Raw genomic sequence first — 26,658 nt, forward strand, 5'->3', positions numbered from 1 at the left:
TAAATTTAGTGTGTGATGATCACTCAGCAGAGTCAGCACAGACCTGTAAAGGCTAAAGCAACATTGCATATTCTCTCTGGTCAAGAAAACAAATCTTATCGTGTGTGCAAGCCTGCATGGAGACTGGGGATGACACACTGGTGAGTCGGAAGGGGGGCGGGGGGAGCAGCACGTCACAAGTCAGAACACATAAAACGTCACACATTGTGAGCACGTGGCGGAAGCTATTACGCATTATATTCTTGGTCGCAGGCATCAAACAGATTTCTTGGCTTTAGCAATACAGTTCGCCACAAGTTATAATGCTCTCAGATCATCAAAGGGCCACAAAGGTGTGTGGGTTTGTTCCAACCCATTAAGAGGAAACCTTTTCACCAATCTTGTGTTTTACAAGAGCAATCAGTTGATCCCAGTCAGGTGCTTCTTGTTTCAGCAGAAAATCTTTCACTCAAAATCTCTCGATACATGGCCCCATTCATTCTTTCCTTGACATAGATCAGTCGTCCTGGTCCCTTTGCAGAAAAACAGCCCCAAAGCATGATGTTTCCACCCCCATGCTTCACAGTGGGTATGGTGTTCTTCGGATGCAATTCAGTAGTCTTTCTCCTCCAAACACGAGAATCTGTGTTTCTACCAAAAAGCTATATTTTGGTTTCATCTAATCATAACACATTCTCCCAGTCCTCTTCTGGAGCATCGACATGTTCTCTAGCGAACCGCAGACGGGCCAGGACGTGTACTTTCTTCAGCAGGGAGACAGGTCTGGCAGTGCAGGATTTGAGTCCCTGGCAGCGCATTGTGTTACTGATAGCAGCCTTTGTTACTTTAGTCCTAGCGCTCTGTAGGTCATTCACTTGGTCCCCCCGTGTGGTTCTGGGATTTTTGCTCACCGTTCTTGTTATCATTTTGACGCCACGGGGTGAGATCTTGCATGGAGCCCCAGATCGAGGGAGATTATCAGTGGTCTTGTATGTCTTCCATTTTCTAATAATTGCTTCCGCAGTTGATTTCTATCCACCAAGCATTTTACCTATTGCAGATTCAGTCTTCCCAGCTTGGTGCAGGTCTACAATTTTGTCTCTGGTGTCCTTCGACAGCTCTTTGGTCTTGGCCATAGTGGAGTTTGGAGTGTGACTGACTGAGGTTGTGGACAAGTGTCTTTTATACCGATAATGAGTTAAAACAGGTGCCATTAATACAGGTAAAGAGTGGAGCCTCATTAGACCTCGTTAGAAGAAGTTAGACCTCTGACAGTCAGAAATCTTGCTTGTTTGTAGGTGACCAAATACTTATTTTCCACTCTAATTTGGAAATAAATTCTTTAAAAATCAAACAATGTGATTTTCTGTTTTTTTTTTTTTCACATTCTGTCTCTCATGGTTGTCCCGCTCAGAAAGTATTCTGCCTTTTGGTAAGTTTTACAGCAAGGCTTTTTGTGCTGTCCAACAGCGAACTCTTGTGGTCGCTTTGCGACATGGTTCATTGTTTTCTTGCCAGTTCATTATGGCTGCACGACGTCTGATAATGTTGTGCTTATATGATCCTTGGACAAGATTTGTCCCTAAGTGTGGTTGTTGTAAAGAATGTACATATTATGTTAGTAAGCGAAATGTTATATTTTTTGTATGAGACGCTTTTTGTTTATGTTTAGTGAACCTGTATAGCGTGCTAAGCTAACGTTGTTGCTAATGCAATGCTTGTGTACTTTTATTTTGTAGTTTTACGACGGTCTAAAGAGGACAATGGTTTGAGGCCATTTTATTAATAAATCAGATGAAAAAGGAAGAAGAATTATTAAGGCGTCGTTCACTAGCTGTCTAGCTTTGGAAAAAGTAGACGCTTCGTAGTGAGGACAGCATAGACAGATTTAAATGACAGTAGAGTGAAATGCCCACTACAGTCCTTATGTACCGTATGTTGAATGTATATATCCATCTTGTGTTTTATCTTTCCATTCCAACAATTTATTTTACACAATATATATATATAATTTACAGATAAATATGGCATATTTTATAGACGGTTTGAATTGCGATTAATTGCGATTAATTACGATTAATTAATTTTTAAGCTGTAATTAACTCGATTAAAAATTTTAATCGTTTGACAGCCCTAATATAATATATATATATATACATACAGTACTATATTATGTATATACAGGATATACTGTATGTACATATTTTCCCCAAGTGGAAGCTTCCATGATCCTAATAAATTTAATAATTAAAAATATAGATATACAGTACTGTGCAAAAGTTTTAGGCAGGTGTCCTGCCTAAAACGCATCCTCACGTGTGCAGACGAAAAATACAGCATGCAGCTCCGCCCCCTAATTGTAGTCTGTATTGAGCCAAATTAGCTGGTATCTCGGTGCTCGGATGGATAAAAAGAGCAAGGGTGGCGCTGAAAAAATAAGAATTAAAAAGAGAAAAGCACTCGTGAAAGAATCGTCAAAATGCGCAAAAATAGCTAATTCATGCAACGACCTCGCTGCCTCAAACTACAGAGGATTACAACGTAAGTGGTAAGGCCAGATGGCGAATAAAATGCAACTTGCACCGTGTGATACGACAATATGTAATTGTGGAAACTTTGGCTTCTTGTAGCACCTCACAAGGGATATGTAGCAGCAAACATTAGCCATAATGAACACACCACAGGTGCAGAGCTGGAAGGTAGGATTGCCATGTTATTCAGTGAGTGAAAATTAGAATTAATATAATAATAAATTACGTGGCGTTTTAAAGTGGAAATGGAAAATGGATAATAGTATCATGAGAAGTTGTTACAATGTGCAATACATGTTCTTTATTTTTCATATTGTTGCTATGTTTGTTTTATCTGTAAGCACTCATTTTGTTAATATTTGATGTTGCAGAAAAGATCTTATTTATTAATTTTTCAAATGTATCATTTAATAGTTTTTTAAAAATCCATTTTTAAATTTGTTCAAAATGATGTTGAGTTGCACTTGTTAAAATAAAGCCACCTTGTTAAACAACCATTACCTGCACTGAATTGGAATACACAGAATTACATTACATGGCTTTAGAGAACACTGAATTTAACACGTGTATGCATAATGACATTATTTTAAATGAGTGGGCCTGTCTGAGGCACGAAATTCCAGGGTCGAAAATGAGTCCCACTCCGGCCCTGGTTGAGGTTTACCAATGTTGACAATTACAGTCATCTCTCATCTTTTCAAGTAGGAGAACTTGCACAATTGGTGGTTGACTAAATACTTATTTGCCCCACTGTATGTGAATTATCACTCCACTCTCCACTTTATTTTCTTGATACCTTGATACCATTTTTAGAAGGCTTTAAAAAAAGAGTTGCATTGTAACTTGCTCAATTTTCATTCGCTAATAAATGTTCATTTTTATGTACTATTAATCCCATTCTATACTTCACGCTATAAAAATCCTCTGCCTGATAAGCATGCAAAACTGTTGCTCATCATCATTCATGCATGCCGGCTGCTTGCAATGTGTTCAAGTGCTTCAACGGGACACCAGCAGGGAGCAGGCATGAGCTTTTGTGGACATTAATGTGGATGAGTTTAAAAAGAAAAAAAAAAAAATCTGGACTTTTATTGAGAGGATGTGTGTGTGGAGGGGCGTGGTGATGGGGGGGTTAATGAAAATGACGTCATGGGATCGACATGGGGGTGCTTGGGGTGTAACCCCTTTAACACACACACTGAAGCTGAAGGAGTGTGGTAACGCGTGTGAGCGAGGAGCGAGTGAGTGAGTGGGCTCACGCCGAGGATTGCGCGCGCGTCCACAGATGCTTTGGCGACGGGAAAGAGTGGATGTGTTTTGCAACTCCTCTATTGACTTTTTTTCTTTTCTTTTTTTACCCCCCCAACTGGCAAACACCTTCTTATATCTGCCGGAGGAAGGATTATTACTATAATGGGTGGATCAGCGGTTCAGCTGCGGATGGATGAGATGCGCACTTGACCAGCATCACTTCTTCTTCACTATCTCTCCTTCTTTCTTTGGGTGCGTGCGTCCACTCTCTCATTTGGAAGGACGCCAGTCCCACCGGAACCTCGCAAGTTAGCTCCAATAAATTCTGACATTGTCTGTCAGGCATCAACTAATCGATCCTCAAAAGAGAGAGGAAGGGAAAAAAGAGGGGGGACTCAGAATTTTAACGATCCCCCCCATTCCCTCCCCTCTTATAAATATGCAATTTGTCGCGTTTGGCTCGGCTCGGTCCGGCTTCACGCCTCTCTTTCTTTTTTTAAACAGCAGGAGCTGCAGCAGGGACTGATTCTTGCTGATTTCCTCTTTTTTTTTGTCCATGCAAGACCTGCAGTGGAAACATGTCTGGCCACTTCCCTGAGAGGACCCCCGCTGTCAGAGATGGCATTCTGGTCCGGCACTGTCGCCTCTAAAGTGCCCCGGAAGATCTTGTTCATGTTCACCCTCTCCCTGTCCGTCACCTACTTGTTCTACAGCTTGATGAGCTGCTACAACTCGCTGCAGTTCCCGCTGCAGGACAACTTCGCCTACCAGGCTCGCTCGGCCGGCACCGAGGAGACCACTCTGGCGAGGGAACAACTTTACTCCACCTCGCCAAGCTTCGCTGAGGCTCAGTTCGGCCACGAGAGCACGCTGCTCTCCATTGTGGACCGGGAGCAGGGCGGCGATCATGCGGGAACTCGCCGGGCATCTCCCACAGAGTCCACCCGCCTCCGGGCGGCCACGGAGGGCGACCTGCGGGTGAACTGTACCTCGGATTACGGCGAGAAGAAACTGCCTCAAGCCATTATCATCGGGGTGAAGAAAGGGGGAACCCGAGCCTTGCTGGAGGCGCTCAGGGTGCACCCAGACGTCCGAGCAGTTGGGAACGAGCCGCACTTCTTTGACAGGAACTACGAAAAGGGTCTGGACTGGTACAGGTGAGTCCTACCTCGGACTCTAGCGGCTACAGCAGCTCGCGAATCAGCTGGGCAGGAAACTGAAAAGGTTCCTGATGATGTAGAGGAAAAATGGTAGATTTGGTTACCTTGAAGTCCATTTGTTTAGGCCATAATATGATGGGTAAGAGGCCCCGTCACTAGGGTGGCACCCTGAACAGTCAAGTTATGACTTGGCTTTTTAAAACTTGGGCATGCATTTGCACCAGATTTACTTGGGAACGGAGCAAAGTTCGGCTCAGAGTCAGGAAATCAACCCTGTTGAGTACATTACTGCCAGGTGTAGTTTAAAGGGAATTATATCTTGGCAATAGGGCGGTACCTTGAGAGGATTACACTTTGGGAACATGCATCATTGACTCATGTTTAAGTACATTGTACAGTGTTTGTTATAAAAAATGCAAATTTTATATTTAGGGGTAAAATATCTTGGTAGTACATGAAAAGTTCAGAAAAGTTTATTATTATTATTTTTTAAACTTAGGGACATACGTGCCTTTTTTTTCTTTTAGACAGTGCAATGTGTTACCTTTTTAGGTAATTAGTCCTGCAGGGTATAATGGCTTGACACTTAGGTGAATAATACTCTTCAGTGCTCTTTTTATAGCACATGGATCCATCACAAAGTCATTTTGGAGTCCAATAATCACTGGAAAGGTCACATCTTGGAACATACATCGCACAGAGTTTTACCTTACTGTATATTCTGGTAATGAGCCCATAGAGGAACATTAATGTTTAGGTAAGTTATAAACTCTCTCTGTAAAAGGGTGGCACCTTGAAAAGTTCTGCTTGGACATTTGGATTTTACAATTTGGGAACAGTCTTGGCTAGGAAAATTTAAAAATGGCTTCTTTAGATTAGGGGAAAGGGATGCAAATTTTAGGGTGTAATATATCTTTTAAATAGGTTTTAGACATTTACAGTTTTTTTGCCCTGTGGAAAAGGTGCAAATAATTACCCTAAATAATACCTTGACAATTTTGGATACAAAATATTTAGTCCTTTGTGATAGATGACCATCAGTTATGCAATGAAAAGAATAGAGTCTTATTGTCACCATGTTCTTAATACTGAGATCAAGTTGTTTTGGGGTCTTTTAAATTGTGGTCAATTTCAAGGGGCTAATGCAATCTTCATAAAACAACGGGAAGAAAGCAGCACAGATTTACAGCAGTTTGTCCTATGCTTTATTTATTTTTTTGACAGGGTCAGGAAAACAATTGGGTTTTTTGTTCTAAAAGGAATCATTGGTGTCGCCTTTGAAATAAAGCGAGCTTTGTTGTGGGCATTGTACGTTCATTGCAGGTCTTGTGTAGCTGCTGACTAGGACATTACACTGAAAGATGCCTTGCTGCACACAGTATGATGAACTTCATCTGCACAACACCTACCTAGTTTCACACACGTACACACACCCGCACACACACAAAAGCATGCATTTGGAGGTTGCAAGCCAGTAAGGAAATATTTTCTTGGATGGTAATGACTCAGCCGTATCTAAAATATTGCTACTATTGTATCAATTTAAACAGGTGCAATTAAACCAGCACGTTAATTTTTTATTTGCTTGTTACTGAAAATGTGTTAATAATTGAAAGTGCAATAAGAAATATGTAAATGACGACTCTTGAGGCAAACAATATTTGAACAGAAATTACATAATGTAGAATACCTGTACTCAAATTATAATGTCTTAATCAGATTATTTTTTTCTTAAATCTAGTCAAATAATTTTCTCCATCTTGTTTTAAGGGTTAAATACTAGTTGACTAGTTCCACTAAACATTACTATTTGTTCTTATTAAGACTGAACATCTAAAAGTTGTTCATTTTTCACTTAAATCAAGAAGAATCTGCTTTCAGATAACGTTTTGAACAATATCGATTCGTGAATTAAGAACATATCTAACAAACACATTTTTAAAATATTATTTATATTAATTTATTGCTTGAAAGAAATCCGTTAATTTTATTTTAAGTGGGCTATTTTTCTTATTTCAAGAAATCTGAGTAAAATTTACTTCAAGCACTGGCAGATGATTTCACTTATTTCTAGTAGATTTACAAACAAGGGAATTTAACAAGTTTTAAGAAGGTGTGTTTTTGCTGTGTATATTCCTTATCCTCTGCAAAGAACAACTACTATTACTGTGTGTGTCTTCATGTATACAGTACCTACAGTATTACCATATTATACCATGGCCATCTATTTTTGTAGGAAGCCACCAGCTACAGTATTAAGAATTTTTTTTTGCAAATTCCGCATCTTGAGCCCCTTTCACATACCCCTAAACACCATTTAAACCCAGTATTTAAACTGGCAGGCCTTATATGTGAAAGTAATTTCCCAGGTCGACTGACACTGAGATTACGCGGACATTTAACGTCTTAGTATAATGTCCGCGACTTTCCCGGTACGAGGTGTATGTGAAAGCAAGTCTAAAATTCCCAGGTCACAGCACAATGGTTGATGACGTAAATATCACGGCGGGCCGATCGTCACTTCCTCTTTCTTCGCAGTAAGACGAAAAGCGGTAAAAAAATATCGCAATTATCAACATAGCAAGCTGAAAATAGCTAAACTGAAAACAACGAAATTAAATTGCTACTGGATCGTAGATCTGAGGAAGAGAGTCCATCGTCCATCTTTGGAAATGTGTGGTTTATGATCACCTGGGCATAAATACAGTCCTAATGAGCTTGAATTGGCTGCAGTTAGGACGTCGGGAACGCTCCTACAACTGACTCTGTAACAAAACACGATTTGACCAACATTGTGACAGTCGATGCCGACCAAAAATGACGTAATGTCCGGGTTATAAATTCTCACCAGCCCTCTCCACACAGAGCGCGCCAGTGGGCAACACCGGACAAGTCTGTGAAAGTGTCCAACCTGCGTCATTCCTGGGATATCTCTACATGTATGAAAGCAATGACGAAAGTAATTCCCGCGTAACCTTACACGGGAATTTACCGGGAGATGTTCGTGAAAGGGGTTAAAGCGTCATGCCCTCGGCATATGAATTTGCTCGTTTGTGCAGCACAGACAGGGCGTCAAATAACCTGTTTTCAGGATCGGACAATAAAAAATTGCTAAATTTTTGGTAATAAGATTAGAAGGCTTGGAATCGACACTAGAATTGCAAGACTAGGTGGCTAATTAATGCTTCTGCGTTCCGGTGACGGCATCATTATCATTCGAAGTTCTGTGTCAAGGGTGTGGGTTGCTCTGTAATTCACCACAATGCCACTAGAGGAGTGTGGCCTTGTCTTTAACGGTTTTAGGAGACTTGTTGAATTCCTTTAGTTTTCCCTGGTCATTGACAGCTATGGTAACGGAGATGGAACGTGTGTATTTGCAGCTGCAGCTAATCAATATTGAACAATAAATGTTGTTAGTACAAATGTTGAAGCGTAAGCAACACAGAAGATGTTTGTGAGTGTTTGACAACGGTGGTGTTGTTGTGCTGAACCGGAAACAATGTTCTGAGCTGACCAATCACAGTCCGGGTTTTTTTTTTAGACATACGTCAGGCTACGGCATAGGGTCGTAAATCGGATCTGCTTTAACGGCATAAGTCGGCCTACAGGCATGTAAACTGGTTAGGGGTGAAAAAGGTGACAAAGTAACATGGACACATGGCATGCGCGGAAAAGTGCATTTCATAGTGCAACCAGAGACATCTCGAATTAAACACAGTACATAATAATTTAACATATACAAGTCTAAATCTCTCATCCTGAAATCAGAACATATAAGACACATTAAGTAGCAAGTTATACAAAAATCTAAATTATAAAATATACAGTAAACATTTGCATTAAACAGAGAACAGCTGTCCAGCATAAAATATGAATTTACAGGTACAGTATAAATTCCATTCACGTAACTATTGTGTGATGGATGGATAGATAGAATAAAAAAATTACAAGTCTTCAAAAGCATTAACTGTAGTGATCATAACTTTATTTACATTCAACCAAAGCAATTAGTCCCATGGTCCTTAACTTCGATTGATAGGGCATCATACTGGATGAACAGAAGTACACCTGTCGGCTGTTTTATGAACGGGGGTGTGTACGAACAGGACCTAACCGTTGCAGCTACGGCTGTCAAACGAATAAAATTTTTAATCGAGTTAATCACAGCTTAAAAATTAATTAATCATAATTAATCGCAATTCAAACCATCTATAAAATATGCCATATTTTTCTTTAAGTTATTGTTGGAAGGGAAAGATAAGACATAAGACGGATATATACATTCAACATACTGTTCATAAGTACTGTATTTGTTTATTATAACAATAAATCAACAAGATGGCATTAACATTAACATTCTGTTAAAGCGACCCATGGATAGAAAGACTTTTAGTTCTTAAAAGATAAATGTTAGTACAAGGTATAGAAATGTTATATTAAAACCCCTCTTAATGTTTTCGTTGTAATAAGTAAAATAAGTAAAATTTTCAAACAAAAAATAAACTAGTAGCTCGCCATTGTTGATGTCAGTAATTACACAATGCTCATAAAATAAGTCGCCCCAAAGTGCCAGCAGAGGGAGACAAAAAACACAAGTAACAAGTGGACATGACACGATGCCGTCATTTTAATCTGTTTGAGCGGGGCATGTGCGTTAATTGCGTCAAATATTTCAACGTGATTAATTTAAAAAATTAATTACCGCCCGTTAACGCGATAATTTTGACAGCCCTAGTTGCAGCACAAACGATAAACATCATTTTAATATAAATTTGCGTCCGATGGGGGGTTAGGTTAACTTTACGGAGGCCCGTAGAGATGGTCACAAAGCACATATAGCAATATACAAAGTGTCGTCTTTTTTATTATTATTATTATTTTATTTTTTTTTACTTCTGGGTCATCGTCTTTGCAATTGTCTTGCGAACCTTTTGCGGTCGTGCTGCGAGCCATTTGCTGCCGTGTTGTGGCAACTGGGGTTCGTGCTTTTGCCAATTTGCAAATTGTTTGGACTTTGCATTTCGCCTGACACCTCTCGGCCACCGTACTTGTCAGTCATTTGTTGTCACGAGAAGAGAGTGGCGGTGATAGGTCTAGGTCATAGGACTAGAGTGTAGTTTTGAGCATGGACTACAGTTTTGAAGTTAACGGTTTCACTCGCTCGTTGACATGCCCCCCCCCCCCCCCCATTTTTTTCTCCTTGGATCTACGTGATTCAGAAGAATGACACATTTTGATTTCAAAACGGCGAAATTTCGCCGAAAGGTGGCAAGTTTGCATGTCTGGGCCTAAATCCGCCTTAAGTGGCTGCAGTAAGGTAGTAAGATAACTGGATTTTGCACTGAAGCGACAATGGGATATAAAATGTGCTGCAATTCTTTAGCTTTTCTATGTTTTGACAAGAATGTCAGAGAGCATTGAAGCTACTTGACTTTAAAATTGTAAAAAGCACAATGTCTCCTTTAACGTAGATACGTATACTATTTCTCAATAATAGGCTGTTTGTTTAAATCCCCACATGAAGTTCAAGTTATTAAACTATGTGAGCATTTGACATTCTGTACTGTACAGTTTTCTCTCAAGTTGGGCCAATGCTTTTCCCACTTGCATGTGTGTGTCCAAGTATTTGTGTGCGTGTTTACGCTCCTTTTCATCAGCCTCGCTGCCGCTGCTGCTGACATTCACCCTGACTGCAGCTTTATTAGCCAGAAAAGAAGCCTGTATATCATCGGCGTGTTTGCCAGCGAAGAGAAAAAAAAATCAATTTGGAAGGTTCACCCTTGGTCAGTCGGTCACGGCTCACTCGGACACCACTTACGTATTAATGATGATGTCCGACCGTGGGAACTCAAAATTTTTTCTACTTGCAAATGGAGTCAATGAGTTGTTGAGAATGGCTTGTCGTTATTTATTTTATATTTGTTTGCAGGTTGAAGCCAGTCTGTTGCCGTCGTTGCCCGGACATCTGTTTGTCTGCCTGTGCTGACACGCTTTTGGCTGCAAGTTTGGCCTCTGTTAATGCAGCATCTTTCATTAGGTGCAAGAGAGGCTCATTACACAGTGAACATTCCATGCTTACATGAATAAAAGTGACTTTTAGGGCCCAACAAATAAACAAATCCCTTTAGAGGACTCCATTTAACTATAAATCTGTCTGTCCTGCACATAATGTTCCTGGCATTCCATTTATGTGTTCTGTCACTTGTTGCTAGGTAGAATTTGTTTTTACTGGGTTTGGTCAAGTGACATTACTCATATAGTGGATTCTTTATTCTATATGCTGAATTTTGTGGAGCTATCATCCAGTGTTGTCACAGATTCCATGAAAAAGTAATTTAATTACTGATTAAGCCTAAAAAAAGTCATCTAGATATCAAAGTAAGTTACTTTAGGAGTAATTTATTGGTTAATTTTTCTCCCTTTGCTGCCTCAACAGAAGAATGACAACAGAAAAATGTCAACCACCATTGACTCGCGCTAGCTTAGCCATTCTGGAGCCCTGAAACTTAAAAATAACTGACAAACTGCATGGAATTTGTTGAAATCAACTCCACTGACTAATTAAACCCGACCTCAGAGATTAAGCCTAATGTCAAAAATTGTGAACCTCGGGTTAGGGTTTAGGGTTAACAGCGTATCAGTGCCAAATGTAAAACAATGCAAATTGACTGCACAATAATCAAAAACACACAAATGAAGTGCACAGTGCAATAAATACAAAGGTGGGGGCGGGCGCAAATGCGCGCGCATAACCCAGAAGTACGTCGTACACATACGCAGTCAGTTTGACCATAAAACGTGGCGACAACAACGCACTTTACACTCAGTCGGACTTACAACACATCCCAAAGATGCCAAACGTAACCTCACGGCAAAAATGTGCAACACGAATATGATTTAAACAAAGTTCGCTGATTATCCGGCAATGGCAAAGCTACGAAACGGCCACGCATGTAGCGGCTCCAACCTATCGCTGGAACCCTCCAGAATGAAGGGAAAATACGTTCATTCATGGATGCACCAAAATCAACATTCCCTGGCACATCTCAACGGGTGGCTGGCTGCACTCAGCTCGAATGTGCACCCGCGATCCTCAGAACACTTCACACGTGTGACTCGAGACCAAAACAGGAAGTAACTATGAGGGGTTACCATGGAAACGAACGCGTAGTGGGAACTTATCCAACATTTTCTATTCGAAATGCTCTTCATACATGACTAGAATATTCTTCATTCTACATACGTTATGAGGCAATAACAAAATAGTAACACACAGAGACTAAGGAAACCAACTTTAAACAGATTACTGATTTGGAAAAATGAACGCATTAGATCAGTGGTCCCCAACCTTTTTTGCACCACGGACTGGCGTGACATGGGCCTTTTTTTCACGGACCGGCAATGTGTGGCAGAAAATGACAGTAAATATAAAAGAACACAACAGAGCTAAAAACGAACATTAAGTGCAGGGAAAACTCAACCATACGCTGAATAAACTTTTTTTCAACAGCGGTCTCTTCTAAAACTTGACGGAAAAAATCCTTGGTCGCAAGCATAATCTCCAATTGTGAATGGTTTCTTTGCTTTAGCGATACAACTCGCCACAAGGTATGATGTTCTCAGGGCCCTCAGTTTGTTGCCTTGTTTGCTAGCTTTTAGCTACATATAATGCAGAATGTGTTAAGTTTTGTGTTGGTTTCCTCCTAGTGTTCTCCCCGTGATTGCCTATTAATTTCACCTGTTGTGCCTTCTCCTAGTTTATCTCTGAACTTGCATCCTCCTGTGCTCACCTGTTCCTCGTTGTCTCGTTACCCCTTGTCTGCGTGTGTGTATATAAGCTCCCAGTTTCTTTTCATTCCTTGTTGCGTCATTGTCAATGTCAAAGTCTGTCTACGTCCATGTCCACATTCTGGTCAGCATTCTCGCGTCTCTCCAAGCCCTCGTGTTCCCCTCAGTAAGTTATGATACCCAGCCTTTTGTTAGTAACCTGAGTTTTGTTTGCCGCTGTGATTTTTGGAATCTCGTCATTATTTGTTAGTACTTTGTTTTTCGCTTGCCATAATTAAATCATTTTGCACCGTCAATCTGCCTCGCCGACTTTTCCTGTGTTTGGGTCCATACACACCTGCCTGCCCGCATTCCTGACAGAATGGACTTAGTTGTAGGCTCCTCTTCAGGCTCAGCACGTGGCCTTTTCCCCTTCAAACTTTTTCAAAACTGTTTTTCATTGCATAGCCCCAGACATACTTCAGATTATAAATACTTCCCTCCAAACAGGAGAGTTTCCTCAGACTTTAAAAACTGCAGTAATAAAACCTCTCCTAAAAAAACCTAATCTGGATGCCTCAACCATTAGTAATTACAGGCCAATATCAAATCTGACATTCCTGGGGAAAATTATCGAAAGGGTTGTGTTTGAACAGATCCAGACTTTTATGATGCAAAACAATCTTTTTAACTCATTTCAGTCTGGATTTCGGCCACAACACAGCACCGAGACCGTACTTATCAAAGTCCTAAATGATATTCGTCGGAATACCGATGCAGGCAAATCATCTGTTCTGCTACTATTGGATCTCAGCGCCGCATTTGACACGGTTGATCACAACATACTACTCAGCAGATTGGAACAGTGGGTAGGGCTTAGTGACACTATTCTTCAGTGGTTCACATCCTATTTACATGATAGGGATTTCTTTGTGTCGATCGGAAACTATCAGTCAGAACGAACCAAATTCACGTGTGGAGTCCCTCAAGGGTCAATTCTTGGACCACTCTTATTTAACATCTATATGCTTCCGTTAGCTCAGATAATGGAACAGTATGACATCTCATATCATGCCTATGCAGATGACACACAACTGTACATTTCTGTGTCCCCACATGATTATAGTCCCTTAGTCTCCCTGAGCAAATGCATTCATCAAATCAATGAATGGATGTGCCAGAATTTTCTCCAGTTAAATGTGGAGAAGACAGAGGTGATCATTTTTGGGCCAAAAAAGGAAAGGTCAAAGATAAGCGGCCAACTTAGCACAATGTCACTTACAGCTACAAATCAAGTCAGAAACCTTTGCGTAATTATTGACTCAGACCTAAAATTTGATAGCCATCTAAAGTCCGTCACTAAATCCGCTTATTACCACCTAAAAAATATAACCAGAATTAAGGGGCTTCTGACTCAACAAGACATGGAAAAACTTCATTTTCAGCAGATTGGACTACTGCAACGGTATTTTTACAGGTCTTGATAAAAAATCAGTCAGGAAGCTGCAGCTAGTACAGAATGCTGCAGCCAGAGTCCTCACAAATACAAGGAAGCTGGACCACATTACACCGGTTTTGAAATCGCTACACTGGCTTCCAGTGAGTCAAAGGATAGACTATAAAATACTACTGCTTGTCTACAAAACACTTAATGGCCTTGGACCAAAATACATGCTTGACTTGTTAGATTCCTATGAGACATCTAGACCCCTAAGGTCGTCTGGAACCGGTCTTCTCCATGTTCCAAGAACAAGAACCAAGCAGGGTGAGGCAGCATTTAGTTATTATGCTCCTCACCTCTGGAACAAGTTACCCGAACGTCTGAAGTATGCTCAAACTGTTAGCTCCTTTAAATCAGAGCTAAAAATGCTTTTGTTTAGCACTGCATATCCATAACTGTCTATATAATTCAATCTATCTGCTTTCTATTCCTCTTGTGCTTATCTCCACTGCTGATTTCAATTATTATTATTAGTAGTAGTTTTTGTTTTATTTTTATTTATTTATTTTTATTCTGTGATTAAATGCGATCTTTTGTCTTGGTTTTTACGTTGTGTTGATTTAAATGTGATTTTTATGGTCTTCATGTGATGTACAGCACTTTGAATTGCCTTGTGTTGAATTGTGCTATATAAATAAATTTGCCTTGCCTTGCCTTGCCTAAAAAAGCTGCCCAAAGACGTCGTCGTCCTCAGCACACAGCCAACAGGAGCTAACGTACTCATTACATCAGGGTGTCCAAACTTTTTGCAAAGGGGGCCAGATTTACTGTGGTAAAAATGTGGGGGGCCGACCTTGGCTGACGTCCTTTACATAGAAAAATATATTTAAGCAAATTTTAGCAAGCCATTATTTGTGTGACATTTGCTTTATTATTTTTTTTTTATTAATAATTTCAACAATCTCGCAACTAGCCTTTGTGGCGTTCTCTTTCGACTCTCGGGCTCTCGCGAAATACTGCTGCTGTAAAATTATACTACTTTCAAGTTGCTTCAATTTCTTGCTATGTATCTTCCCTGTAATCCTGTCATCCATGTCAGTGTGTCTTGTTTGGTCATATCGCCTCACATTGAACTCTTTAAAAACAGTGACTGTCTCTTTGCAAATGAGGGAGACACAGTTGTTGCGTATTTTAGTGAAGAAGTAGTCCAATTTCCACCTATTCTTGAAGCGTCGGCCGTTGAAGTCAACTTTCTTTTTTTTTGTTGATTGTCGCCATTTTAGAAAATTGGGAGTAAAAGGTCACACGGGGTAGTGTTGCTTAGAGTGCTGGTGCCTTTTAGTGGGTAAATGATGAGCAGCATTTAGTATATAAGCTATTTCATATGCTGGTAGCAGTACTGCTGACCAATTTATTAAGTCTGTGTGTGGGCCAGACGTCATTGATTTTATGAAAGAGGCTGGGGGCCGGATGAAATTTGACCACGGGCCGCATTTGGCCCCCGGGCCGGACTTTGGACATGTCTGCTTTACATTGACTGATGCTAGGCTGCAAACACCATAGTATGGGCGGCCAATCACTGGATGGCGACATACTTATATCTCTACTCTGATTAGTATAGATGTGTCAAGAGGCACAGGTCTGATTACGGTCGTGAAGTTATTCATTATTTCTCTGCGGCCTGGTAGCAAATGCGCCCGCTGGTTGGGGATCACTGCGTTAGATTGCTTGTTACTAAAAGAAAGTAATCGGATTACAATAATACGTTAAAGTAACGCGTTAGTGCCAATACTGCTATCATCCAATATTAACACCTTCATGCAATAATTGTTATTATTATTGTTTATTAACCTTTAAAGAACACTCATTTAAATTATTAGCTGTCATTAATGGGCCGAGACGTCCAATCTATTTGAACTTAGGGATGGCGTGTCACTTAAACAGGTCAATGTAAAACGGAAAACAATTATTTGCTCAGGGATGAAAGTGGGCCAGAACGGTCAGGAACGCTCTGGTATAAGATTCAGGGCAGGAACGCAGTTCCGGTATAACATTCAGGCTGGAAATCTGTTCCGGTACACGGTGCTTTGATTCCAAAAATATGACAGCAACTGTCAAAACGCTATCTAAAAAATTTTTTTTAAATGCTAAACTGCCGCACATGCATTTAATCTCCAAGAAGAAAACAATCTACCCTCATCAGATTTACATAGACAAGTGTTAACAACAAGCATAATAAAGTGCTTCTGTAGCATAATCCGTTTCCACCTATATTATTTATTTTATTCCACGGACGGCATGGAGGTTTCCCCAGCTGCTGCAGTTATATGAGTCTGATGATGATGAGTCACATCAATGTGCGAATGCATGCAGCAAAGCAAAACGCACTCATTTATCTGTTCAATTGGCTGACATGCTGACATGTGATTAGCAGAGGTGGTCAGCTCTGATTGGTTCAAATGTGCATGTTTTCTGGAACAGCAAAAGAATAAAAGTTTGTTGAATTGATGTGACAAAAAAAGGGCAATACAACAGAAAAATCTGAAAATCTGTAAGAACAAGGAAAGAGTTGAGGAGGCTTATTTATCATATTTAGTTTTATTTGCTCTGATGGGGAGGTTCAGAACATCTTAGCTCTCAATGTGCACTTTGGACTTATATTTTTTCATTTATGTTAGGCTACTTATTTATTTCCTTATGATTTAAAAAAGTCAATGTTTGCGTGATCTTCAAAATATATTCTATATCACTGCAAAATATGTCATTTGTACTTATTTTTCTGAATGTATGTTACTTCTATCTTGATTATTATTTATAAAAAAAAAAAGAAAAAAAAAGCAAAAGTAAATGTTTACATTAACTTCATTTTAAATATACATCCTATGTTCTTAAGTAGTTCAAATTGAGATTTGGCATTTAGTATGTGAAGAAATGAGGGGGGAAAAAAATTAGGAGATGGAGGTTGGCGTTATTGCTGTTTTTGTTAACTTTTATTGTGCAAGTCATTGAAAAAATGGTTTGCCCCCCCCCCCCCCCCCCCCCCAAAATAATAAAATAAAATAAACAAAATTTCTGGCTCCGTGGCGACCTTCACGTCGTGGAGTTCCGGCAAGAAATTCTAGCCACTTTCACCCCTGGATTTGCTGCCATCTTTTGTCATTTATAAATAATCAAAACCCAATCTAACATCAATGATAACAGTGTTACATTATTTGTATTCGTCCAGTACTGTTACAGTAAGGGCATCATGGCGTTCGGTGGGCACAGTCAGACAGCGAATACATTTTAATAGAAAAAAAAAAAATCCACTGCCCCCCCCCCAAAAAACGGTGTTAGTACTCTTCCAATCCCAGGGGCGGCAGATGTAATGCACCTAAACCAACAACCGACATTACGGGATAAAGACAGACCATTACAGATGAATAAGAAGTTATCATTAGCCACGTTTACATGCTGACTTTTATTCATACCGATTCAAATAATTCCGAATGGAAATTTCACATCAGCTGTTTACATGTCACTTCATCTATTCCGATCCAGGCTTTACATGTGACTGCCTTTATTCCGAAAGGACGTTTGACAACTGCCGTCTGACATGCGCAGATTAATCAAAACAAAGCGTCACGTTGCAAAACATGGAGATCGATCGTCAGATCAGCTGCTGTTTTAACTTTTCGAGTGGAAACAAAACTTCAGAATGATACGCCGTTCATTTAAAAAGTTGTGTGGGTGCGCTGTGCGTGTGCTTGGAAGCCATGTTGCAAGTGACGTTACTTACGTCACCAAGTGACGTCACCACGTCAGTACGGAGCATGCGCAGAAAGAACGCAGCCAGACACCATTCCGCTTCCCTGTTTACATGATATAATTTTACTTCTAATCGGTTTGGGAAAAGGAATATTCCACCCCTGTGAATCGGAATGAAATTCCATTCGGTTTGGGCCTGTTCATTCCGAATGAGGTGTTTATATGGAACACATTTATTCGGTTTCAACAAATATTCCGATTGTAATTGGAATATTTGGCTCCATGTAAACGTGGCAAGTGATCACTACAAGGAAAGTTATGGCGAGTGTGCAGAGTGCGAACTATTTAATGCAGTATTATTAGCACTTTTTGATATGTTTGCTTTATAGTGTAGTAGAGTATTTATTTTTGCACTATTTCAGGAGATGCTTTTTCCGTTTTGGAATGATGTGCACTTATTATTTTAGTCAGTATAAAAATATATATTATGTGGGAATGTATGTTGACCGGATAATCCTTTACAGTTAACTGTGTGTAATCTAACTATGAAAATGGTAGTGTCTTATTTTTATAAACATGTTACCAAGGCTTCCAGCTGGCGAGTGTTCCCTGACTTTAACTGTTACCTCAGTCAATTCCCACAAAAAAGGGTGTGTTGTCTATTTTTGCACATGAACTGTGAATTAAAGAAAGTTAGAACAATCAAAACACAAATTCACAAGTTTGATGTTTTCGTCCATTTATTTTGCACTTTAATAAGGGCTGCTTTTTAGTTTTAGTAAATAGAACACACTTTAAATTTGAAATGCAATTTGAAATGAAAAGCCTTTTTGTTTTTCCTGTTTTACCAAACCTGTACCGATCCGTGACCCCCCATACCGAGGTATATACTGAACTGTGACTTGTGTGTATCATTACACGACTAATCAAAAACTTATAATTTTTATAATTAACAAACAAGTTTGGCTTTCTATGCTCAATGAATCGCCACACTAGCATGTTGCGCTCAGGAAAAGGTGAATTTTCCATCCTCTTGTTTAACAGGTCAGTCAGGTTTTCACTCGTATAATTCACAGATAAAGAACACTGATGCGGGCCACTTTAAGGATTGTTTGTGAATAATGCATTTTCTTGCAGGTCTCTGTGCCTGCTGTCACCCGTGTGAATTTACGTGTACTTAACGGTTGCAGGATTACAATCGGTTACAGATGTTTGCAACAATTTGACATTGGCGCGTTTCAAAGAAACTCATTGTAAATTTGAGGCGTCAACACCTGCTATGCAATTTGACACCTATGATAAGTAAAACTGAATGCCGAGGCATCATCTGAGTGCTTATCACAGACATTTTGCGTCTGGGCTTTTCTATGCGAGTTTAGTGATTAACAGGCTTTACCTCTTGTGACAGTGACACCATTCTCATTTTTTGGGCTATAAAACCCACCACAGCATATTTGAAACGCCTTAATACAGGCAGCGGTTGAATGTAATAATAGTATTTTGTTACTGTACTTGAGTTCATTTTTGTGCATCTGTACTTTACTTGAGTACAAATATGAAGTGGTAATTTTTACTTATACTTCACTACATTTCACAGCAGGTATCAAATTGTCGCCTGCATTATGCCTTTCTTTTGTTTGTTTCCTTTTTTTCATTGTGAATTGATAGTTTCGTTTTCAGGCCTCTGGCACAATCGATAAGCCCGGTGCAACTAGACCGTAACTGAGCAGTAGAGGCAGCAACACGAGTACATGCAAGATTAGTGTTGAAATTCGCCTCCCCAGACAAACCGCACGGAAACATCGACAGCTGAACAAAGTGCCGCTCTGCCGATGCTGCCTCCGCGTGCGCCAACCGGGAAGGCGGAACTTCGCGCGTTCATCTCTGATCTTAACCCTTTGTACTGACTCCATGTTCCAAAAGTTTGAAAAAGACTCGCCGAAAGCAGGTTGACAATTTATTCGTCGACAATGGTCAAAAACAAGGAATATAGACGACGGAGGGACAATTCTAGATCCAAAACAAGGCTACATGTTTCCGAGCAGCAAAATCTGTCTTATCTCAGTGTCCAGTGTTTTTTAAGTCCGTGGGCCGGCCGAAGGTGTGTCCGGGCGTTGCTTTGAGATCATCCCTCTATGTCCGGTTTCGGGCTGTTTAGGTTCGTGCGTGGATGGGATGTGGTTGCCACAGCGACCGACGCTGGTCTTGACGTCACAAGCGCCTGCTATCAACACTGTTACCCGGGCTGGCTCTACTTGTTTTAGGACAAAGAGCGCTTTGTCCTTGCAGAACTGATATGCAAGTTTTGGTGCGTCAATCTTGCTCGTGACGCATATGTTGGGCTTCTATGATAAGATGTCGTTGTGTATCTATGCTGCTTTTCATTAAACTATGGTGTGCTTTTTTTTTTTTTTTTTATATTAGGTGCAGTCCTACAGTAAATATGAGAAATGATAGTATTCCCTGGTTAATTATATTACGTGTGTTCGAGTAATGCAAACAGTTAGACGGTGCCTACGAGAAATGGTACCATTTTTCCTTTTCCCCCTCAGGAGCCCCGATAAGGTGATTAACTTTACTGTGTCAAGGGCACTGAGTGAAGTCTGCCTAAACTATAGTTAGATGAATGTGTTAGACTAATGCAAACAATAATATGGTGTGTGCGAGGACGGTACCTTTTCCCTTCATTAGGCAGGTGAACAAGATATTGACGAATTAAAACCACCACATTCTTGTACAGTAGGCGGCGGTATGCACCTGATTGTTGCTTGCAATTTGGCATTAAACTAAGTTTTGGGGGTTTTGAGCTTGTTAGGCTTATGTTTGTAGTGTAGTCAATTTTATTGCTTGATTTTCCTTTCTGCACAGTTTTAAATCAAACGGAGCAGTCAATGAGTTTTCTGGTTCATTCTTTGAATATTGACTCAGATCTCTATGTATTTCAGTATCGTTTTCATGCCACCGGCACAATCGATAAGCCCCATTCGACTATACTGTAACTGAGCACTAGAGGCAGCAACACAAGTACAGGCAAGATTAGGCAGGTGAACAAGATATTGACCAATTAAAAACCATCTCACTCTTGTACAGTAGGTGGCAGTATGCACCTGATTGTTGCTCACAATTTGCCATTAAGCTAAGTATTGAGGTTTTTAAGCTTGTTAATCTTCTGTGCAGTCAATTTCATTGCTTGTTTTTCCATTCTGCAGTTTTAAATAAAACGGAGCAGTCAATGACTTTTTCGGTTTTTTGAATATTGACTCAAATCTCTGTGTATTACAGTTTCGTTTTCATGCCTCCGGCACAATCGATATGCCCCTTGCAACTATACCGTAACTGAGCAGTAGAGGCAGCAACACGAGTACAGGCAAGATTAGGCAGGTGAACAAGATATTGACAAATTAAAACCACCACACTCTTGTACAGTAGGTGGCGGTATGCACCTGATTGTTGCTCGCAGTTTGGCATTAAACTAAATTTTGGGGTTTTTGAGATTGTTAGACTTATGTTTACAATGCCTTTTGCTGATATGGATTAACAATAAAGAGACCTCCACCCACCATCTCCTCCGACCTCCGTTCGCCAGTCTCTATAAGTTAAGGTGACAACAAAAAACATTTTTATTCCCTATTCATTTTTATTATTATTCCGATTTGTATTTATAATTTATTTGTTTTGCTATGTGTAATTGCTATTTGTTATTGTACCTGCAGTATTTATTAAGGATTTAGTGTAGGTTTCTGGGCTGTGGAATGAGTTATAATATATTCTTATGAGAAAATCCTGCTCGAAGTACCAGCATTTCAACTTACAAACCAGGTCCTGGAACGAATGAAATTCTTATGTACAGGTACCACTGTACAGTGATCCCTCGCTACTTAACGCTTCAAACTTCACGCCCTCCGTCTATCCCGGATTTTTTTTCAATTAAAAATAAATAAATGCAGTATTTCATAGAGCTGTGCCAATCCGATCCCGTAGTCTCTCACTCTCGGTCCTGCCGCTTTTCTTGGTCAGGCAGTGCACTGGAGTTGTTTATTAAAGTTAACAATGATTGACAGACATTAAGGTTTGATCCTGCCAGAGACGCTTGGAAGCCAAAACTTCAAAGCACCGCATGCATCAATCATCTTTTAACTGTTAAACAGTTGATGTGGCAACTCAATGTGTAAAAGTGAGCAGCTTGAGCTAATTTGAGTGGAATCACTGAATGAAGCATTTCATAAAGACAAATGTTTTTCCACTTTATTCTTGTTTAAAAATATTTTGGGGGGACAGTAACATGTTTATAATTTATCATAATTATTACATTTGAAGTGCTTAAAAAAACATTTATTGAAATATAGATATAAATATATATATATATGTTAGGGCTGTCAAAATTATCGCGTTAACGGGTGTTAATTAATTTTTTTAATTAATCACGTTAAAATATTTGACGCAATTAACGCAGATGCCCCGCTCAGATACATTTAAATGACGGTACAGTGAAACGCTCACTTGTTAATTGTGTTTTATGGAGTTTTGCCGCCCTCTGCTGATGCTTGGGTGCGACTGATTTCATAGGCTTCAGCACCAATGAGCATTGTTTAAGTAATTATTGACATCAACAATGGCGGGCTACTAGTTTATTTTTTGATTGAAAATTTTACAAATTTTATTAAAACGAAAACATTAAGAGGGGTTTTAATATAAAATTTCTATAACTTGTACTAACATTTATCTTTTAAGAACTACAAGTCTTTCTATCCATGGATCGCTTTAACAGAATGGTAGTAATGTTAATGCCATCTTGTTGATTTATTGTTATAATAAACAAATACAGTCCTTATGTACCGTATGTTGAATGTATATATCCATCTTGTGTCTTATCTTTCCATTCCAACAATAATTTACAGAAAAATATGGCATATTTTATCGATGGTTTGAATTGCGATTAATTGCGATTGCTTACGATTAATTCATTTTTAAGCTGTAATTAACTCGATTAAAAATTTTAATTGTTTAACAGCCCTAACATATATATATATATATATATATATATATATATATATATATATATATATATATATATATATATATATATATATATATATATATATACTTTTTTAATTATACATTGGGATAAAAAGTGAAAAAAACATGTCTTAATCTGAATAAATTCATTGAACACAAAGGGGGCGCCACTTTGTGGTTTTTCACTTATCGCGGGGGGTTCCGTTCCCCATTAATCGCAAAAAATGAGGTATCGCTGTACTTCCAAAATGACAAATATTTAGTAGGGATTAAATGTGAAGAAACAAGTTGATTTCGTAATTTAATAATTTAACAGTGCAAGATCCAAAGTTATTTTCATGATTGAGGCTTCTTGTTGTTCGGGCGTCCTGAAACGGTTCAATATTGGCGACTGCTACCATTTTTTTCTTTCTTTCTTTTTTTTTTTTTTTTTTTGTAGCTTTCATGGACACTTCTTCCTGTGTTTTGGGATAAATTAGCAATGTAGAACTATCTTTACTATGCACAGAGGATTTCCAGCCAACTGGCACTTGGAACGTTCTAAGAGAGGCGCCACTGTCGTGAGGATTCCAACTCATCTGCTCTCCTGAGCATGACTCAACCTCACTTCACCTATCGGTGTACCAGAATTAATCCGAAAAAAAGACATTACACTGTCGAATTTGCATGCACCGCATACTGTATGCAGCAGTTTCAATTCGCATGCAAGTAACACTCCGGCCTTTATTTTCATTTGCAGCAGATCTCTTCGGATCACCTTCAACAGTCCTTTGAGATCAGAAGAGGGAGAAGACGAATCCTTGGTTGTTTTTACGTGAGACGTCATCAACTCCTTTCTAAGAATGACGCTTCGGATTATCCCCATCTTCTGCTCAAAAAAATCATGTGTGACCACGTCGCATAATAGGGGCAGGAGGCGAGACTTTTCCCATCTCAATGGAAGTGTGAAGCTGCTATGGAGCGCAGACATTCTCATTCTGTCTTTTCAAAGGCTTTCACACTCTACCGCTGAGGACACGCGGCGCAATAATAAAATGGAAGTCATTAAGAAATCTGACGTCTCCTCAAACATCCTCGCGGTCATTCGCAGGGAAATTGCAGTTATAGGTTTTAACTTTAATATTCCAAACTGCTTCGGCAGTCAAGGGCGTTGGACAACAGCTCCGTTATAAGTTTTCACGTCCATAGAATTGGCGGCGTGTTCAATATTTCTACAGCAGATAAATCATGCGACGGTGAACCAGAACAAAAGTGCTAGCGAGGTTTGCGAGCTCTAATATCTTTGTGTTATTAAAATGACATTTTAACCCCCTTGTGCAATAAAAGCCGAGGGGCGAGCCTATAAATCTCTCTTACCCCAACCCCCTCCTTCAGGGCTGCATAGCAGCATTGAGAAATGACTTATCAATAGCTTCCTCCTCCGCGGCCATTAGTTCCAAAATACATTGTTTTTATGCCAGCACACTACCTATTTTTACTATTAATATTATAGTGGCCTATACCTTTAGACTTTCGATTGGTTCAGGCTTTAAAATTTTTTCATAAATGTCTCAATTAAGAAACACTTGTTACGGAATGGCTGATGTTTTTTGTTTGTTTGACTGTGTATTTCCACACTAATTGACACACAGAGGTGGGAAGTAATGCGTTACATGTACAGTGTATGACAAAAGTGAGTACACCCCACGCATTTATGAATGAATGAATGAATTTATTATCATCATCATAATCATTGACAGTTTCAGAGTGTGGAATTTTCGATGACAGACAAAGGAAAGACGGGAAAAAGCAAATGCTTATCGATACCCGTCCCCCAACAGCCCGGGACGCATAGTCAAGCATGTTTGTGTTACAGTCCAGTTATTATCAGTTTTTTTTTTTTTTTTTTCACATATCATTCAAAAGTCAGTGATTGCCATGGAATTTCACATATTGTCAATTTGAGTGGGTTGATTGTATCAGTTGATGTCCAAGTTATGCAGATATTTAAGTATATCTTTTCATTGGACAACACTGACAAAATGAAACTTAGACACAATAAAAAGTAGTCTGCGTGCAGCTTATATAATAGAGTTCATTTATTTATTTATTTTTTCCCCCTCAAAATTACCCAAAATATAGTCATTAATATCTAAACCCCTGGCAACAAAAGTGAGTACACCCCTATGAAAAAACGTACATCCCTAAATGTCCAAATTGAGTACTGCTTGTCATTTTCCCTTCAAAATGTCATGTGACTCATTAGAGGAGTGCTGTCAGCATTGCTGCAGAGATTGAAGAGGTGGGGGGTCAGCCTTTTAGTGCTCAGACCATACGCCGCACTCTACATCAAATTGGTGTGCATGGCTGTCACCCCAGGAGGAACCCTCTTCTGAAGACGGTACAGAAGAAAGCCCGCCCGTCTCATCAGATAGTAGGACATGGTTTCAGTAATCCATGTGCTTTGTTGACATGTCTTCAGCAAAATGTTTGCGGGCTTTCTTGTGTACCGTCTTCAGAAGAGGCTTCCTCCTGGGGTGACAGCCATGCACACCAATTTGATGTAGAGTGCGGCGTATGGTCTGAGCACTAACAGGCTGACCCGCCACTTCTTTAATCTCTGCAGCAATTCTGACAACACCCCTGTAACGAGGGAAAATGACAAGCAGTACTCAATTTGGACATTTAGGGATGTATGTAGTTTCTAAGGGGTGTACTCACTTTTGTTGCCAGGGGTTTAGATATTAATGGCTATATTTTTAGTTATTTTGGGGGGAAAATAAATGAACTCTAGTTGCACACAAACTACTTTTCATTGTGTCAGAATGTCATTTTGTCAGTGTTGTCCCATCAAAAGATATACTTAAATATCTGCAGAAATGTGAGGGGTGTACTCACTTTTGTTATACTCATGTAAATGTACAGTGTAACTTTTTGATAAAAATGTGTTTCTATGAGTAGTTTTACTCAGCTATACTTTTTACTTTTACTTGAGAAGATTTGTGAAGAAAAAACGCTAGTCTTACTCTGCTACTTTGGGCTACACAAGAGTAGTTACATTTTTCCTCTTTATTCTACATATTAGATTTTTTCTTTTCTTTCTTTTTTTTTTTTTTGCCAGCGATACCACGAGTAGAGACGTGCCTGGTGAATTACCGGGGAAGCTCTACAGATTTCACCAAGAGACGTCGCAACAATAATCACATGACTCCATTACACCAATAAGACGCAAGCTTGCCGTTCTATCTTCACGCCAGCCTATATACCCTACCCACCGACGTCACAAAACCACGTGCTCGCTGTGTGGTTCCGCCCACTTGTCCGTCATTTTGTCTCTGTATTAGCATTGTTTTCAATTGATCGAGGAATTTAAAATGCATTTCATGGAAGACCCGGTGCTTTCTGATGCCGTAAACTCACTGGATGTGTTGCATAAAAGGCGTTATGTGGAAAAGCTTCGTTCTATACAGTCGCCAGATCCATATTTGATGCCCAAATCGATGTTTTTCGACCCACTGTCTTCGCCCTGTCTGCCTGACATCTGCTACGCTGATATTTACAATTATCTTGTCCACACAAAATCAACCTATTCCCACGAAAATTTGAAAAACTTCAAGAGCTTGGAGGCTTATAAATACTTTGTTGCTGGTTGGGTGAAACAGGTCCTCGTTCGGCAGGAATCTATCTTGTGCTTGGAAAGGTGAGTTACGAAATTTTCAATTCAAAATCTTTTGTTATTGCTAACATCCACTGTCAAGTCTAATGTATTTCATGTCGTTTGTCAATG

At 39.6% G+C, this 26,658-nt stretch overlaps 1 protein-coding gene across 1 annotated transcript in view; it reads left to right on the plus strand.

The window, feature by feature from the left end:
• Positions 1–3,728: 3,728 nt before the first annotated feature.
• hs3st4 (heparan sulfate (glucosamine) 3-O-sulfotransferase 4) overlaps positions 3,729–26,658 on the plus strand; it is a 256,639-nt gene continuing 233,709 nt past the window's right edge. The window contains exon 1 of the mRNA XM_057861486.1: positions 3,729–4,918. Within this exon, the coding sequence (XP_057717469.1) occupies positions 4,380–4,918 (539 nt within the window). The 5' untranslated portion in view covers positions 3,729–4,379. The remainder of the gene's footprint in view (positions 4,919–26,658) is intronic.

Source organism: Corythoichthys intestinalis, chromosome 16 (assembly GCF_030265065.1).
Source record: "Corythoichthys intestinalis isolate RoL2023-P3 chromosome 16, ASM3026506v1, whole genome shotgun sequence".
In the NCBI taxonomy this organism is placed as follows: domain Eukaryota; kingdom Metazoa; phylum Chordata; class Actinopteri; order Syngnathiformes; family Syngnathidae; genus Corythoichthys; species Corythoichthys intestinalis.